This window comes from Corythoichthys intestinalis, chromosome 8, assembly GCF_030265065.1.
Source record: "Corythoichthys intestinalis isolate RoL2023-P3 chromosome 8, ASM3026506v1, whole genome shotgun sequence".
Classification (NCBI taxonomy): domain Eukaryota; kingdom Metazoa; phylum Chordata; class Actinopteri; order Syngnathiformes; family Syngnathidae; genus Corythoichthys; species Corythoichthys intestinalis.
In genome coordinates, this window is record NC_080402.1 from 14,929,528 (window position 1) to 14,949,242 (window position 19,715).

Consider the following 19,715-nt stretch of genomic DNA (forward strand, 5'->3'; position numbering starts at 1 on the left):
AAAATAAGTGATGTCGACAACAATGCTTGGAACTTATAAAGCACTTTGTGTGAATGACTGTTGAGTCTCTAAAGTTTTACTGGTGAGAAATGCACTTGAAAATGTACAAAATACACTAATGTACTGTACATTATAAACCATATTGGTGTTAAGGCACTTTTTGAATTGCACAAGGGCAAAGGTAAGAGTTTCCTTAATGTTATATTTAAAAAACATATATATAGAGTGAGGGGCAGAAGTATTTGCACCCCTTGTGATTTTACAAGTTCACCCACTTGGATAATAGGTAGAGGTCTGAAATTTCAATCATAGATGCATTTCCACTCATAGAGACATATCACATTGTATGATTTAAAAAAAGAATTTATTTGTAACTTACTGGGGTTCGTAAGTATTTGTACCCCTGAGAATCAGCAAGAATTATGACACTAAAAGAGTTGTCAGTCTACGTTTAAAAAAATCCACCTTTACCCCATGAGTAACCAACCACCCACCACTCGTTTGCGCTCAATATTGTCACCAGTGCACCCCACAGTCAGTCATAATCCAACTGCTACCATGGGCAAGACCAGAGAGCTTTCGAAAGACACTCGATAAAAAAATGTTGTGCTCCACAAAGCTGGAAAGGGCTATGGGACAATTGGAAAGCAGCTTGGTGAGAATAAATCATCAGTTGCAGCAATTGTTAAAGGATGGAAAAGGCTAAACATGACTCGTCCTCGAACTGGGGCTCCATGTAAGATCTCTCTTCGTGGGGTATCACTCATGATAAGAAAAATGAGGGCTCAGCCTAGAACTACATGGCAGGAGATGGTCAATGACCTGAAGTGAGCTGGATGCACAGTTTCAAGGCTACTGTCAGCAGAACACTACGGTGTAATGGTTTAAAATTAGGGTTGTTCCGATCATGTTTTTTTGCTCCTGATCCGATCCCGATCGTTTTAGTTTGAGTATCTGCCGATCCCGATATTTCCCGATACGATTGCTTTTTTTTTGCTCCCGATTCAATTCCAATCATTCCCGATAATTTTTCCCGATCATATACATTTTGGCAATGCATTAAGAAAAAAATGAATAAAACTCGGACGAATATATACATTCAACATACAGTACATAAGTACTGTATTTGTTTATTATGACAATAAATCCTCAAGATGGCATTTACATTATTAACATTCTTTCTGTGAGAGGGATCCAAGGATAGAAAGACTTGTAATTCTTAAAGGATAAATGTGACTTTGTATATTGTGACTAAATATTGCCATCTAGTGTATTTGTTGAGCTTTCAGTAAATGATACTGTAGCCATCTGTTCTGCCTTAATGCATGGGAAGTGCACCCATGACTGTGCGTAGTGGTACCAATTGATATATCTTCTCTGCGTTGGGAAATAAAATAGGGCAACGATCAATTGCTACCTTTCTTCCCCACATTGCTTCCCACGATGTTTCTAATCGTAGGGAGAAGGATTGTAAGGCTTTAGCCAAATAAAAAAAGGCTTCGAAGGGTGCCAAAATTCACTCTACTCATATTACGCTGCCTTTTAGCTCTACATATAGGTAAAACGGCGGCATTACAGGTTGAACGCGACAATGCGTGAGTGGGCCGTGCAGCGCATGCATTAATTGCGTTAAATATTTTAACGTGATACATTTTTTAAAAAATTAATTACCGCCGTTAACGGGATACATTTGATAACCCTACCTTAAGCCTAAAGACTCTGGATGAGTGTAACATATTATGTCCGTAATGTTAAATACAATTAGAAAACAATTTATTTAACAAATATATATATATTAAAAAAAGGCATGGCCGATATTTTTTTGCCGATTCCGATACTTTGAAAATGATGTGATCGGACCCGATCGATCGGCATCTCTATTTAAAATCATGCATTGCTCAGAAGGTTCCCCTGTTGAAGACAGTACAAGTGAAGGCCCATCTGTATTTGCCAGGGACCATCTGAATGATGCAGAGGGGTCATGGCAGAAAGTCATGTGGTCAGATGAGACCAAAGTAGAACTTTTTGGTGCACACTTTACTCGTCGTGTGTGATGGAAAAAAGATGAGTACAATTCCAAGAACACCATCCCCACTGTGAAGTATGAGGGTGGAAACCTCATGCTTTGGGCTACTTTTCGGCAAAGGGGACAGGACGATTGAATTGTATAAAGCAGAGGATGAATGGTGAAATGTATCGTTAGATTTTCAGCCACAACCTCCTTCCCTCAGTCAGAGACTTGAAGATGAGTCGTGGCTAGATCTTCCAACATGACAATGATCCGAAGCACACAGCCAAGTTGACCAAGTGGCTGTGTAAAAAGCATATCAAGGTTCTGGAGTGGCCTAGCCAGTCTCCAGACCTCAATCCAATAGAAAGTCTTTGGATGGAGCTGAAACTTTGGGTTTCTCAACAACATCCCAGAAACCTTACAGATCTAGAGAAGATTTGTGTGGAGGAATGGGCCAAAATTCCTGTTCACATATGTGAAAACCTAATGAAAAACTACACAAAGCGTCTGACCTCTGTAATTGAAAACAAAGGCTTCTGCACTAAATATTCGGACTGATTTTCTCAGGAGTACAAATACTTTTGAACCCCAGTAAATTACAATTATTGAAAAATCATACAATGTGAGTTCCATATTTTTTTAGATTATGTCTCAAAGTGGAAATGTACGTATGATTGAAATTTCAGACCTCTATTTTCTAAGTGGGCGAACTTGCAAAATCACACAGGGTGCAAATACTTAATCTCTTCACTGTATATCACTCACAAACAGTGACGTAGATTTCAAGTTTAACGGTTGTACACATTTATTATTTAGTTGAGTACAAAAAAAAATAAAATAAAATGCTGTATTTTTTCTAGGGCTGTCAAAATTATCGCGTTAACGGGCGGTAATCAATTTTTTTAAAATTAATCACGTTAAAATATTTGACGCATTTAACTAGGGTTGTTCCGATCATGTTTTTTTGCTCCCGATCCGATCCCGATCATTTTAGTTTGAGTATCTGCCGATCCCGATCCGATTGCTTTTTTTTGCACCCGATTAAATTCCAATCATTCCCGATATTTTTTCCCGATCATATGCATTTTGGCAATGCATTAAGAAAAAAATGAAACTCGGACGAATATCTACATTCAACATACAGTACTTAAGTACAGAATTTGTTTGGTATGACAAGAAATCCTCAAGATGGCATTTACATTATCAACATTTTTTCTGTGAGAGGGATCCAAGGATAGAAAGACTTGTGACTTTGTATATTGTGACTAAATACTGCCATCTAGTGTATTTGTTGAGCTTTCAGTAAATGATACTGAAGGCCATGCCCAATGCATGATGGGAAGTGGAACCATGACAAGTGAAACCACGACTGTGCGTAGTGCTACCAATTCATATACTATCTTCTCTGCAATAGGATATAATTTAAGGTGTTAAGAAAAAGAGCACTTGTTACCTTGCTTCCCCACAATCCTTCCCATGATATTTTTAATCGTACGGAGAGGGATTGTAAGGCTTTAGCCAATTAAAATAAGGCTCTAAAAGCTGCCAAAATTCACTGTACTCATTTTATGCAGCCTTTTAACTCTCTCTCTATTGGCAAAACGGCGCCATTACAGATGGAGCGCGACAATGCGTGAGTGGGTCGTGCGGCGCATGCATTAATTGCGTTAAATATTTTCACGTGATACATTTTTTTTTTAATTATTTACCACCGTTATTGGAATAAATTTGATAACCCTACCTTAAGCCTAAACTAAAGACTCTGGATAAGTGTAACATATTATGTCTGTAACGTTAAATACAATTAGAAAACGATTTAATTAAAAAAAATAGATATATATTAAAAAAAGGCATGGCCGATATGTTTTGCCGATTCCGATCGATCGGGACATCTCTACATTTAACGCACATGCCCCGCTCAAACATATTAAAATTACAGGCACATTGTAATGTAATGGTGTTTTGTCGCCCTATGCTGGCGCTTGGGTGCGACTGACTTTATGGGTTTCATGACATGAACAATGGCGAGCTACTAGTTTATTTTTTGATTGAAAATGTCACAAATTTTATTAAAACGAAAACATTAAGAGGGGTTTTAATATAAAAGTTCTATAACTTGTACTAACATTTATCTTTTAAGAACTACAAGTCTTTCTATCCATAGATCGCTTTAACAGAATATAAATAATGTTAATGCCATCTTGTTGATTTATTGTTATAATAAACAAATACAGTACTTATGTACTGTATGTTGAATGTATCTATCCGTCTTGTGTCTTATCTTTCCATTCCAACAATAATTTACAAAAAAATATGGCATATTTTATTGGTTTGAATTGCGATTAATTACGATTAATTAATTTTTAAGCTGTAATTAACTCGATTAAAAATTGTAATCATTTGACAGCCCTAATTTTTTCCTTATTTGACAAAAGTTACAACTGTGTGGAATCAAATGTCACCACTATTTTTTGGAGTGTGTATGGATTTAAATCTGGACCGATATATAAAGATGCAATTTTGCCCACAGCACTGCAGTCACTTCAACACTGGCCCTGTGGCAGATTAATTTGTTTTTCTGTTCAATTTCTGCAACTATATCTGCATTACTAACTTTAACGACATCTATATCTTAGACTTAATTGAAAACAAGTGCTTCATTTCATACAGACGCCACCATGGTAACAAAGGCGGGCAATTAACGTAGCGTTGAAAAATGGTAAAAATATAACTGTCACTTATAAAAACACATACTTTTGCGCAAAAGCAGGTTTCACCCCTGAACATATAACCATCTATTTTCAGCATGATAGCATTCATTCTGCAAAGCAAATTCCTCACATATACACTCATACCTTCAGGCACTACAAAACAATCAACTAATTTAGGCTTTGATGCACCTAAAGATCACACAATTAAAGTGGCACAATATTATGTCTATTGATACAGTAGAGGCCCCCTCAACGAAGAGGCTGTGTCCGTCCCACACGTTAAAACAATCACACAAAATGAAGGAAGGGGGGAACAAAACACTGAAATATTGAATAAATATAACAGGCGGACTGACCAATCAGTTATTTTCCCCTTCTAAGGCAACAAATCAATGTTCTGTGCTTCGATTCTCCAATGTGAACGTCTTAGTCTGCACAGTGACTGTCCCTCCGAGTCCCTCTTAACTCAGTGGATGCCATTGACAGAGGTAGATGTCCAATCTAGTCAAAATGGATTGGGCGTCAATTGGTGTTTTTAAGGGTACTCTGTGAATATTGTACAGACAGCATATCTGGGCTGGCAGTGAATGAATTAATCTACTTATTCTTTCCATTCTTTTCAATATCATACCATTCAATACCTTTGCATGAGGAGGAAATCTGAACAGTTTGCAAATCTTGTCAGACTGCAGACAAGTTTGTCGTGTGACCATTAGCGTTAAATTTCAATGATTTAAGTACAGGAGCCTGAACGATTGTTTCACGCTCACATTTTAGGTCACAGTATCAAGTTTAGCTAAAGTGCCTTCCTGCTATTTGTGATGATCTCCCTTTTTGCCCTAACATGAATTGTGTCAGATTTAATTTTGTGCTTTTGATTGTACTTTGCGAGAGAAAAAAAATTTGATTTGAGCTACAGTGATCCCTCGTTTTTCGCGGTTAATGGAGACCAGAACCCGGGCGCGATAAGTGAAAAACTGCGAAGTAGAATTTTTGTGTGTGTTCAACATGTTTATTCAGATTTAGTATTGGAAAGATATATATATATATATATATAAGGCATGTTTTTCCACTTTTTTCCCTCCAAAGTATAATTAAAAAAAAAACATATCAAAATATGGCGGAAAACACAGACAAGGCTGAAAAAGCAGTTTCTGCTCTTGCACCCCTCTTTAAAATAAACTGCTGTATTTTAAGCCAAATGAAGTGTTGTGTTTGATATATAAGTATAACACCATTTACCATAGAACAATATGTCTATATGCTGCCATAGCATTTTCATGGCGCATTAAGCCCCCAAACTATTTTTAACGTGTCCGTTTTACCCTGGAGACCCCCGTTTACAGACACCGAGCAACCACTTTTGTTTCAACCCAGCCATTAAAAGAATTGTATTTGTTATTCGAAATGTCTATTATTTTTAGCTTAGAATCATTAATTGATGCCTAATATTTAGTTGGAAAAAAAAAACTTTATAAAATTATTCACTCGCATATTTTGAACTTTTAAACAAATTACGTCACAAGAAAAAAAATAGTGTCTCTAAATAGTTCACGGATATCTACCTCATAACTATCACTTGATTGTAGTATTATTTTTTTTTGTTACTGTCGCATTTCCCCCGATATTTTAGATTATCGATCCAAACAAAGTACTGTCGCATTTCCCCCGATATTTTAGATAATCGATCCAAACAAAGAAAAATTGGAAAAAAAAAAAAAAAGTTTGAAAGGTTAAATATTTGTAAAAGAAAATCTCAACCACTCCTTGATGTCTGCGATTTCTGCATTGCAACCCTTGTTATATGACCGTGTTTCACCCATAAAATCCCCCAAAAGTACAGCAGTGGCCATCCACAGCTGTGTCTTGACACTTGGTGAGACATGCTACATGGAGTTTTTTGGATTGAAACAAGGTAAGTACACGATAATATCTCGTTAAAATCATGGTGTCTTTAATCATGCTCTGTCAGCTTCTCACCTCGAGTTAGGGTTTAAGGGTTTAATTTTTTTTTTAAATGCCTTCCTGTTCAAAATTGTTCTTCCCCCAGAAAATTGAGATTTTAAGCTTTCCAATGATGTATCACACATGCATATTGGATAATTTTGAAATTTGGCCAAATTGGAGGTCTCAGAGCAAAACTTCAAGTCACCTTTTCCGCCAAATATATATTTTAATAAATTGTTTTTAAGCACTTCAAATGTAATAAGTTTTAAACATGTTACTGTCCCACCAAATTATTTTTAAACAAGAAAACGAGAAGTAGAAAAATGCTTGTCTTTTTTAAATGCTTCATTGAGTGAGTCCACTCAAATCCGCTTAAGCTGCTCACTTAAATTGAGTTGCCACAGCAATTGTTTAACAAGTTCAATGATGATTGACGCATGCGGCGCTTTGAAGCTTCGGCTTCCAAGCATCTGTGGCAAGATCAAACAATAAAAGTCTGTCAATCATTGTTAACTTTAATACCGTATTAGCCCCAATATAAGATGGTGTTTTTTGCATTGAAATAAGACTGAAAAAGTGTGGGTCGTCTTATATTCAGGGTCTAGACATGATACACATTCACGACGCTAGATGGCGCCAGATATCATTGAAGCGATGTTCTGTCATGACAGATCCCAGCTACTCTCAAGTTTAACCAGTTTGCATTATTTTATTGCAATGTTTCCTTATTCAGATTTGTTTCAAGACTACAGTTACAGTTAGACCTCACTTTGATGGGTAATGCAGTTATTGCAATTTTGTTGTTTTATCCCAATAGATTGGTTTATTTACATTTCAAAAACCAGAAGCCATTCATTTACGGATTTGATTGCACTTTAGTTTACATATTTAAAGGTTCAGATATTAAGATTTGAATGATGCAAAATAACATGTTTTTTCTCTCAAATATATTGTTATAATCATTTGTTTCAGATGTACTCTAATTATTTTCTGTATAAAAATTTGGTGATCAATAAGTCTTTTTTCAAATTTGAGTCTTGAAAAAGAGGGAGTCGTCTTATAAGCAGAGTCGTCTTATATTCGGGCCAATACGCTACATTAAAATACCAGTACAAAGTAGGGGATTTCAAAACAAGGCCGGCAGAGGTGTCGAATGGCGCTCAGCAAGTTAATATCTCGGCACCCTTTTTTCGGATCGCCTGGGCTTAAAATACAGTCTTGATGATCTTGAACTGGCTGCTGTTACGACGTCTGGAACACTTCCACGCTCTGTAACAAAACATGAAAGTGTCCACCCCGTGTCATTCCCGGGATGTCTCTACATACGTGGTAGCAATGACGTGAGTAAATACCATATCACTTTACATGGGAATTTACCGGGATATGTTTGTGAAGGGGCTAAAAAGCAGCAGGAGGGAGAGTGAGACTACGTGATTGGCTCGGGACAGCTAATCTGTATTTTTTACTGGTGCACGATAATTATTGGTCCGATAATTATCGGTCCAATAATAGGAATTATGACGTCATCCCCATAAATCCAATAACATTTAGAATAGGACCGATAATATGTACTGTTGTGGCTTTACAGTTTACAAACTAGTATGGGAAATCAGTTGACCATTTGCGGGGCATTGCTCCCACCTGCTGGTCAGAATAATTCACTGCATCTATTTTTTGTTACAGTAGTTTGTTTCAATCACTTATACATTGCGGTGTCTAGCGGTAGCATTGACAGTCGTGAATGCTTTCTGTTACGTTTCCGCCTCGGAAATATATGTAAGTATTTTATGTTTACTATAACATATGGATGTGCAATATATGTTTATTTCTGTGGTGAAGGGTCAAATGTCCAGAACTTCATAAGTTGTTATAGAAGCCACCCAATGCTTTAGTAGCTCAAGCCAGTGTGCTATGCTATACATATAATAGTTGTGTATGTAAGTGTATTGTGCAGTTTCTTGTATATTGAGTATTGAATATAGCAGTGGGAACCTCTTCGTACCTCATGATATGATACGATTTGCGATACAAAGCTCACGATAACGATGATCTGACGATATGGCGATACAACGATTAGCAATACATTGGTCAGGAAACCATTCTAGGATATTCTACAAACAACTAATTAACAGAAAAACAAGCTTTTAGTGTGAATTGGAATTAGTTTATCACTAGTAGACGTCCAATCCATTTGTACTGGGAGGGTGGCCATCCCTCCCACTTCAAACGGATTGAACGTCTATGGCTGTCAGTGGCAGTCAATGCCAGGCAATTAGGTAATTTTGGGCCATTTAAGGTCTCACTGGAACAGCACCAAACAAAAGTTTCAGCATCATCACCTTGTCCAACTCAGATTCTTGACTCTTGACCCCTTGTCCAATGCAGATTCTTGACTCTTGACAAGGTGATGATGCTGGAACTTTTGTTTGGTGCCGTTCCAGTGAGGTTTACAAAGATGATTGCCTGAAAAAGACATCAAAATTCCCTTAGTCCTTGATGATATGGGGCTGCATGTCAGGCAAAGGCACGGGGGAGATGGCTGTGGTTAAATCTTCAATAAATACACAAGTTTACATTGAAATTTTAGACAGCTTTCTTATCCCTTCAATTAAAAATACGTTTGTCATTTTTCAAGATGACAATGCATCATGCTACAGAGCTAAAACTGCTAACGCATTCCTTGGAGAAAGACTCATCCAGTTAATATCATGGCCTGCAAGTAGCCCAGATCCCAGAAACGATATCTCGATTCTTGGCAGGAGCATATCGATAACCTTTTAGGATACAAGCTATCACGATATATCACCATTTCGATATTTTGTCACACCCCTAATTGAATATGTGTATTTTTCTGTTGTACTTTCACAATATTAGGACGAGTGTCCTCCCATAAAAGCAAGAAAAGACCAAGCCTTGTGGTTTATGGAAGTGCATTCACTCTTAGCTGGCTGTCGGGTAGTGCAGAACTGAAACGCACTGTTTTGTTCATGTCATTATGAAAAATCTGGTGTGATCAAAGGCAAATCTATGTTGAATCCACCACTTTTTTTTTTTTTTTTTTAAACCTCCAAGTGTTCAAAAACTCAGGTTATACATTTAAAAAATTATATATTTATTATCGGTTATCGATATCGGTATCGGCTTTGAGGAGCAGGAAGTTATCGATATCGGTTTCAAAAAATGGATATCGTGCACCCCTATTATTTTGTATTGAAAAAAAATCCGCGATGGACTGAGTGCGCAAAATTTAAAGCGCTTAGTAACGAGGGATCACTGTATTTCAAAAGTGGTCGAGGAAAAAACGCTGTACAATCTTTGCAGCCTGCTTTGTAGCATAAAATCTTAAAACATGCGCAATACTGTATATAGCCCTCATGTCAAGTTAGAATACATGGAAAATTTAACACTGCTTCATGTGATTCCCTCATTCTTCCCATAGTTCCCTGCCTCAGCCTATTATTACAAACCCTAAATGATTTTTTCCCTTAATCAACATCAAGTTTGAATGATATGGCACAACAATTATGATTTTTTTGTATGTTGTCGCATAAGAAACCACAGAATGTTCGGCAGTCTACATCATACGGGCTAAGCAACTTTGTTCGGTGTTCATATATGTTTTGTTTTAGTCCTTAAGGCACCTAATAACAACGGGAATAATAAAAAAAAAAAACAATACCAACAAAATATGGTTTGCCCCTTTGCCCATCATCCTTCTCTCCTGTGCTCAACACAGGTTCAGTCCACTGCATCATTAAATTCCATTTAACGATGTAAAGAGCGATTTTTTTCCTTTTATACCTCAACCATATTCTTCTTCATCATGACTTGGCAAGAGGAAGGCACATCCTGCCTGGACCGGCAAACATCTCTGGAGTGATAGCAGCTCAGGGCAGGATGGGTGATTAAAAAAATCAGAGGCGGGCGTAAAATTCCTCATTGAGTCTTGTTAGCTCATTCGCCTCCTCCTCTATATGCTCCTCTCCACTTGTAGAGGTGGTGGAAAGGAGCTGATGGTCTTTGATGGAGGACTCCCCACCTTGGTTTGAAGCGTCCGTATATCCTTCCTTTCTTGCTTCCTCGGACAAAGCCAAGCCGGTCTTGGGCCTGACTACGCTTTCTAAGGGCACCGCTGCTTGGGCAATAGCTGATATAGTGTTTGTCAACGATGCCCTAGCAATAGGCTCCTGTTGATCTTGGCACATACACTCCCCGTTTTTCGGGAACAGAAAGGTCCTCATTTGGCCTTTTCCTTTCACATTCACAGTTCCTCTATAATCAAATTCCAAGCCCATGGCCCTGAGCACAGCGTGGCTTTCCTCGCTCACCTGCACCCGACATTCCACACCGGTGGAGTCCATACGGCTGGCAATGTTGACCGTGTCTCCCCAGATGTCGTAGAGCAGCTTGGTGGTGCCGATCACCCCCGCTGTGAGCGGCCCGTGGTTGAATCCGATGCGGAGCTTGAAGCCGAAGCCCAGCATGTTCTTGTTGAAGTCGTCCAGTACGCCCATCATCTCCAGGGCGAAGTTAAACAGCGCCCTCAGGTGAGCGTGTGGAGAGTCCTCTTCATTCTCTGCTAGCTGCTGGACGTTCAGGCCAGACGCCGCCATGTAGGTGGCACCGATCGTCTTGATTTTTTCCACGCTTTTGAATTCAGGCTTTCGAAGGAGCTCGTCAAAGTCTCCGATTAGCTCGTTGAGGACACGGTAACACTCTTTGCCACCTTCGTAGCTTTCCTCGTAGAACTCACTGAAGTTTACAATACTGGCAAAGATCACGCCCACGCTGTCATGGTTTTTGGAGTAGCTCTGTGTCACCTGGGAAAAATAAAACAAACATAATAGAAGTTTGGAATTGAAGTCAAAATTTCATTTTCATTCGATCTGGTCCAAAAAAGGATCACAATTTTAATTTTCAATCTCAATTCTTTTCAAAATATTTTTGTATTATTTCTGAACTGGTAGTTTAAAAAAAATCTGCAATGAAACCACTAGGGAGTAAACATTTTATTCCCATATGAATAGTTTTGAGATTTAAATAAGGCAAATTGAGCTAATTTTTGTTTTCGTTAGTACGGAATTGCAATCTTGAAATTGTAGCATTAAGCTAGTGGGTGATTGAAAAACAAACTGTATTTAATGAATAGTATGTGTAATTTTTAGTTGTACGATAATGAATTTTTAACCGATAACCCCATATTGTCCAAACTCCAAAAATCCAATACCAATATCAAACCGATACTGATATATGCGGTCGTGGACTTAACATATTAATGAATAATAGTATTATGATCAGAGGTGGGTAAAGTAGCGAAAAATTTTACTAATATAAGAGTAGCGATGCTTCAAAATAATATTACTCAAGGAAAAGAAGTCATCACAAAAATGTATTCAAGTACAAGTAAAAAAAAAAAAAAAAAGTATTTGGTGAAAAGAATACTCAAGTAATGAGTAACATTGTGAGTAAACACTTAGGAGTTGTTTTGATTTTTCAAACAATGATAAATATTTTTTTGTTATTAATAGGAACTTATTATTTCAGTGGGCAGGGAAGCTTTAAACAACTCATCAGTGATTGGGTACACGCCTAACTTAAATTGTTTGGTAAAAATTGGTTTCAACTGCTCTTTACGCCTCCTTAGGCAGAGGGTTCACTTACTTATTTTTCCCCCTTCTGTCATTGTTTGCATGCTATCCTCATTAAAATATGAAAACCTATAAATGTTTGGGTGGTTTTCGTTAAAGCAGAGTTTTTTCATCTGTATGATTTTGACAAAGATCAGATCACATTTGATGGGGATTTTATGCATAAATGTGAGAAATTCTAAAAGGCTCTGATACTTTTTCATACCACTGTATACTGTACTATAACCTATTACATAAACACATTAAACGAAAGAAATACCTAAAAAAATTATTAGAATTCGGCAAGAGAAAAACATCTGCAGAAATGAAGTATTATTCATCCAAAGAGCATAACTGCCCTCTAGTGGAGAAAACATATTTCCAATTATGAAACTAAAAGGATCATATCTTCGGTTTTCCGTGGTCAGTCGGTGCCAAATAAAAACTGGGAGAGAGGTTAAAATTTGCACTTTGGAGTCATGTTGATGTCAGCGCTCTATGTCAAATACTTAATTTTTTACAATGCTTTAAAGACGCCACGTGATTAAACAGGCCGGCGTGATCATAGAACGCAAGCTTGAGTCTGATTGGTGTAATTGAGTAGTGTGATTATTGTTGCAATGTCTCAATGGTGAAACTGGTAGAGCCTCTGTTGGGGTCTCTGGCAAAAAACAAAACAAAAGTAAAATCGAATATGTAGAATAAAGAGGAAAAATGTAACGACTAGTGTAGCCTGAAATAGCGGAAAAAGTATGGCTTCATAAAACTTCTCTTAGAAGTAAATTTTTCTCAAAAAGTTACTCAAATAAATGCAACGGGGTACAGTTGTGGTAAAAAGTTTACATACACTTGTGAAGAACATAATGTCATGGCTCTCTTGAGTTTCCAGTTATTTCTACAACTCTGATTTTTCTCCGATAGAGTGATTGGAACAGATACTTCTTTGTCACAAAAAACATTCATGAAGTTTGGTTCTTTTATGACTTTATTATGGGTTAACAGAAAAAGTGATCAAATCTGCTGGGTCAAAAATATACATACATGGATCTGATAAGCGAATCATTGACTTGAACAAGACAGGAAAGTCACTTGGAGCCATTTCAAAGCAGCTGCAGGTCCCAAGAGCAACAGTGCAAGCACTTGTTTGTAAGTATAAAGTGCATGGCACTGTTTTGTCACTGCCACGATCAGGAAGAAAACGCAAGCTATCACCTGCTGCTGAGAGAAAATTGGTCAGGAGGGTGAAGATTCAACCGAGAATCACCAAAAAGCAGATCTGCCAAGAATTAGAAGTTGCTGGAACACAGGTGTCAGTGTCCACAGTCAAGCGTGTTTTGCACCTCCATGGACTGAGAGGCTGCCGTGCAAGAAGGAAGCCCTTGCTCCAAAAGCGGCACCTTAAGGCTCGACTGAAGTTTGCTGCTGATCACACGGACAAAGATGAGACCTTCTGGAGGAAAGTTCTGTGGTCAGACGAAACAAAAATCGAGCTGTTTGGCCACAATGCCCAGCAATATGTTTGGAGGAGAAAAGGTGAGGCCTTTAACCCCATGTACACCATGCCTACCGTCAAGCACGGTGGTGGTAGTATTATGCTGTGGGGCTGTTTTGCTGCCAATGGAACTGGTGCTTTACAGAGAGTAAATGGGATAATGAAGAAGGAGGATTACCTTCAAATTCTTCAAGATAACCTAACGTCATCAGCCCGAAGACTGGGTTTTGGGCGCAGTTGGGTGTTCCAACAGGACAATGACTCCAAACACACATCAAAAGTGGTAATGGAATGGCTAAATCAGGCTAGAATTCAGGTTTTCGAATGGCCTTCCCAAAGTCCTGACTTAAACCCCACTGAGAACTCGTGGACAATGCTGAAGAAACAACTCCATGTCAGAAAGCCATCAAATTTTACTGAACTGCACCAATTCTGTCAAGAGGAGTGGTCAAAGATTCAACCAGAAGCTTGTGGATGGCTACCAAAAGCGCCTAATTGAAGTGAAAATGGCCAAGGGACATGTTACCAAATATTAGCGCTGCTGTATGTATATTTTTGACCCAGCAGATTTGATCACTTTTTTCTGTTCACCCATAATAAAGTCATAAAAGAACCAAACTTCATTAATGTTTTTTGTGACAAAGAAGTATCTGTTCCAATCACTCTATCGGAGAAAAATCAGAGTTGAAGAAATAACTGGAAACTCAAAAGAGCCATGACATTATGTTCTTCACAATTGTATGTAAACTTTTGACCACAACTGTAAATGTAACGTGTTACTACCCATCTCTGATTGTGATATATTGTATTTATTAAATTTTATGGTTTAGTATGTTGAAAAAACGATGTCGATATTATCCGATATCATTTTTAAATGCTTTCATCAGCCGCCAATAATATCCGACAACTGTAGGAATTGTATTTGTGTGTTCAGAGTTAAAGTTTACCTCATATGGATTGTAATAAACTGCTTGAAAAACATCAACATTTGACTCTTTTTGAAGGACTGTTAGCTATCTGCCAATCTACACCTGCGGTCAAAGGTTTTGAGACACTTCACTATTCAGTAGGAAGAGAAATTGTTTCAAAACTTTTGAGAAAGGATGTACAGTCAATTTTCGCCCAGCTGTACAAGTCTGAGGATTGTTAATCCAAAAAGTCTGGTGCAACATTTTGATCGATACCTTGAGCTGGTCAGCAACATGGATAGGGATTATGTTGCCAAGTAACCACTCTGCCTGGTCCCGCATCGTCTGGATCTTGGAGCGGTGCTTGTCTGCTTCCACGTTGCCATGGTAATGCAAACGGTAACTGACTTCAAACTCGCGGTTTAGGAACCAGACAAGGAGAAGAAGCAGGAAGAAGGCAAGAACTGCTTCTGGAACCAGGAGATCATGGGGTCTTAGAGAAGGGTGATGGTCTGAAAGTGGAGTTGACCCAACATTCCGTAACATGGAGGTGTTCAACCTGAGGGACAAAATATATATATATATATATATAAAGTCAAACTAAAAGCTAGAGGGAAGACTTGAAAAACATTAAAGGAGGAATTGGATAATCGGCATCAAAGTTTAATTTTGATATATCGATAATAATATTCACTTTATTATCAAACCTCTCATACTGTATGTATCCGAAATCCATCCACCTCAAACAGTTACATTTTTATATTTGCCCTCGCTTAACAACACCAAAGACAACTACTTGGCCAACACAATTAACTGAAGAAATTCAATTCACGGTTTCCACGGTCACAATTTGTGATGGTAACAACTTGGAGTGGTATGAAAAAGTATCTGAACCTGGTGGAACTTCTCACATTTCTGCATAAAATCACCATCAAATGTGATCCGATCTTTGTCAAAATCACACAGATGACGAAACTGTCTGCTTTAACTCAAACCACCCAAACATTTATAGGTTTTTAAATTTTAATGAGGCTAGCAGGCAAACAATGACAGATGGGGGGAAAAATAAGTAAATGAACCATCACATTTAATATTTTGTGTTAGTAATTTTTGACAGCAGTGGCTTCGTCCGTGGCGTCCTCCCATGAACACCATTCTTGGCCATAGTTTTACATATAGTTGATGTGTGCACAGAGATATTGGACTGTGCCAGTGACTTCTGTAAGTCTTTAGCAGACACACTAGGGTTCTTTTTACCTCTCTGAGTATTCTGCGCTGAACTCTTGGCGTCATCTTTGGTGGACGGCCACTCCTTGGAAGAGGAGCAACAATGCCAAACTCTCTCCATTTGACAAGTTCTCTGACTGTCTATTGATGAACATCCAGACTTCTAGAGATGGCTTAGTATCCTTTCCCAGCTTTATACAAATCAACAATTCTTGATCGCAGGTCTTCAGACAGCTCTTTTGACCGAGCCCTGATGCACATCAGACAATGCTTCTGATCAAGACATTTCTTACCAGGTGTGTGTTTTATACTTGTTTGGTAAAAATTGGTTTCAATTGTTCTTTAATTCTGCTTAGGCAAAGGGCTCACTTCCTTATTTTCCCTCTTCTGTCATTGTTTGCATGCTATCTTCATTAAAATATAAACCTTTAAATGTTTGGGTGGTTTTAGTTAAAACACTTTTTTCATCTGTGTGATTTTGACAAAGATCAGATCACATTTGATGGGGATTTCATGCAGAAATGATAGAAATTCCAAAAGGTTCAGATACTTTTTCATACCACTGTAACTGCGGGTTTACCAACAGTGGAGATAAACCCAAATTGATTAATCAATTGAAAATACTTTTTTTTCAATGTCAGAACTTCTAACACACATTGACTCACCTTTTAAAATTGAACCATGATTGGACCTATGCAAACTGCTTTGAAAATTCAAGCCAGATCTGGGCTTACAGTTTCAAATCCTACTGTAGCAAACTGGGACAAATGCTCTCATTTATTTCTATGATTACTATTTGAAATATTAATACATACACTCACCGGCCACTTTATTAGGTAGACCTGTCCAACTGCTCGTTAACACTTAATTTCTAATCGGCCAATCACATGGCGGCAACTCAGTGCAATTAGGCATATAGACATGGTTTAAGACATCTCCTGCAGTTTAAACCGAGCATCAGTATGGGGAAGAAAGGTGATTTGAGTGACTTTGAACGTGGCATGGTTGTTGGTGCCAGAAGGGCTGGTCTGAGTATTTCAGAAACGGCTGATCTACTGGGATTTTCACGCACAACCATCTCTAGGGTTTACAGAGACTGGTCCGAAAAAGAAAATATATCCAGTGAGCGGCAGTTCTGTGGGCGGAAATGCCTTGTTGATCCCAGAGGTCAGAGGAGACTGGCCAGACTGGTTTGAGCTGATAGAAAGGCAACAGTGACTCAAATAACCACCCGTTACAATCAAGGTAGGCAGAAGAGCATCTCTGAACGCACAGTACGTCGAACTTTGAGACAGATGGGCTACATCAGCAGAAGACCACGCCGGGTGCCACTCCTTGCAGCTAAGAACAGGAAACTGAGGCTAAAATTTGCACAAGCTCAACGAAATTGGACAATAGAAGATTGGAAAAACGTTGCCTGGTCTGATGAGTCTCGATTTCTGCTACGACATTCGGATGGTAGGGTCAGAATTTGCCGTCAACAACATGAAAGCATGGATCCATCCTGCCTTGTATCAACGGTTCAGACTGATGGTGGTGGTGTAATGGTGTGGGGAATATTTTCTTGTCACTCTTTGAGCCCCTTGGTACCAATTGAGCATCGCTGGAACGCCACAGCCTACCTGAGTATTGTTGCTGACCATGTCCATCGCTTTATGACCACAATGTACCCAACGTCTGATGGTTACTTTCAGCAAGATAATGCGCCAAGTCATAAAGCTGGAATCATCTCAGACTGGTTTCTTGAACATGACAATGAGTTCACTGTACTCAAATGGCCTCCACAGTCACCAGATCTCAATCCAATAGAGCATCTTTGGGATGTGGTGGAATGGGAGATTTGCATCATGGATGTGCAGCCGACAAATCTGCACCAACTGTGTGATGCCATCATGTCAATATGGACCAAACTCTGAGGAATACTTCCACCACCTTGTTGAATCTATGCCACGAAGAATTGAGGCAGTTCTGAAGGCAAAAGGGGGTCCAACCCGTTACTAACATGGTGTACCTAATAAAGTGGCCGGTGAGTGTAGTTGGCATGGTGGGTTAAGTGGTTAGCACGTCCGCCTCACATTTCTGAAATCAAGGGCTCAATCCATTACCACGCCTTCCTTTGTAGAGTTTGCCTGTTCTCCCCATGACTGTGTGGGTTTTCTCCAGGTATTTCCTCCCTTATCCCAAAAACATGCATGGTAAATGAACTGACAACTTGTAATTCTCAATAGGTGTTATTATTAAAGGTGTGCGAAATTTCTGATTCTTAGATTATTCGCGATTCGGCCGTGGAAGATTCAAGAACGATTTACAAACATCCAAATTCCAATTATTGAAATATGCCAAGTAAAGCAGAACTAAAACACAGTCAGCGTGGTCTTTGGGACACAATGAGGACCGAGAGTAAACATCATGCTCAACTCATGCTGCTAGATAAAAAAACAATAATACCTGACTGCGGCCAACAGCCGCTACAAACTACGGCCACATAATGCTTCGGTAAATATCACAAGTATATAGAGCTAGATGCGAAATGCCAGACTCGCCGGCGTAAGTAAACAGCCGCCATCTTAAAGCAGTAGACATCTCTGGAAGGCTGTTGTAGCGAACCTTCCGAGAGAACCTAATTAACTTTATCTAAAATACTCCTAAATTTGCAAAATGTTGACTTGAATCTGTCTTTAAATGATGAAACAGTTTTAAATCTTTCACATGTTGAAAGTAAGGAAGGCGAATTATGTAATTATGGGAGCAATTTTAACAACTTTAACGGGTGATTCACAACATTAGCTGCTGATACAGAATGGGGACTTGAGTATTTTATTTACGGTTTTGAACTGTTAGCTTGTATACTAAAATAGTTTACTTAAGCCCGAAAGGATACGGGGGGGGGGGGGGGTTGGGGGGGGGGGGGGTACAAAAATAATCGATTTATAATCGAATCTAGCCTCTGAATCGTAATTATAATTGAATCGCTAAGTGCCCCAAGATTCCCACCTCTAGTTATTATTAGTGTCTGTTTGTCTATGTGTGCCCTGCAATTAGCTGGCAGCCGGGTCAGGGCGTACCCCAACCCCAGCCCATAATTAGCACGGTTAGTCTCCAGCACCCCCGTGACCTTCATAAGGATAAGCAGTACAGAAGATGAATTAATGATATTTTTACAGGCATCCAATTGAGCAATTTTTAGTTTATTATACATCTAAAATTTCCTTAGTAGTTCTAAAAGAGGTATAGAAATGTAAGTTTTTTTTCAATGTCTAAATTAAAAGTACAGGGTGACCCCCAAAAAACTGGAACTTTTTACAGTTAAATAAAACCAAGAGTGATAGAAGAAAAAAGTGTTAGTTATTATTTATAGTAATTGAAACCTTAAATCATGCCGTTTTTTTGTTGTTGTTTTTTTTAACTGCGTTCTTTCAATTGTGTCCTCCTTGATCCATAGTTTAAGGCAGGAGTGTCCAAACTTTTTGCAAAGGGGGCCAGATTTGGTGTCGCAAAAATTTGGGGGGCCGACCTTGGCTGACGTTTTTTATGTAGAACAATTAGGGCTGTCAAAATTATCGCGTTAACGGGCGTTAATTAATTTTTTAAAATTAATTACGTTAAAATATTTGACGCATTTGACGCACATGCCCCGCTCAAACAGATTAAAATGACAGCTAAGTGTCATTTCCACTTGTTACTTGTTACGTTACTTGTGTTTTTTGGTGTTTTTCCGCCCTCTGCTGGCGCTTGGGTGCGACTGATTTTATGGGTTTCAGGCTTCAGCACCATAATTATGATTGACATCAA

At 38.6% G+C, this 19,715-nt stretch overlaps 1 protein-coding gene across 1 annotated transcript in view; it reads right to left on the reverse strand.

Moving 5' to 3' along the window:
* adcy9 (adenylate cyclase 9) overlaps positions 1-19,715 on the reverse strand; it is a 76,076-nt gene continuing 56,361 nt past the window's right edge. Inside the window, exons 10-11 of the mRNA XM_057843224.1 lie at positions 14,973-15,255; positions 1-11,489 (exon numbers count right to left, since the gene is read on the reverse strand). Of these exons, the coding sequence (XP_057699207.1) occupies positions 10,584-11,489; positions 14,973-15,255 (1,189 nt within the window). The 3' untranslated portion in view covers positions 1-10,583. The remainder of the gene's footprint in view (positions 11,490-14,972; positions 15,256-19,715) is intronic.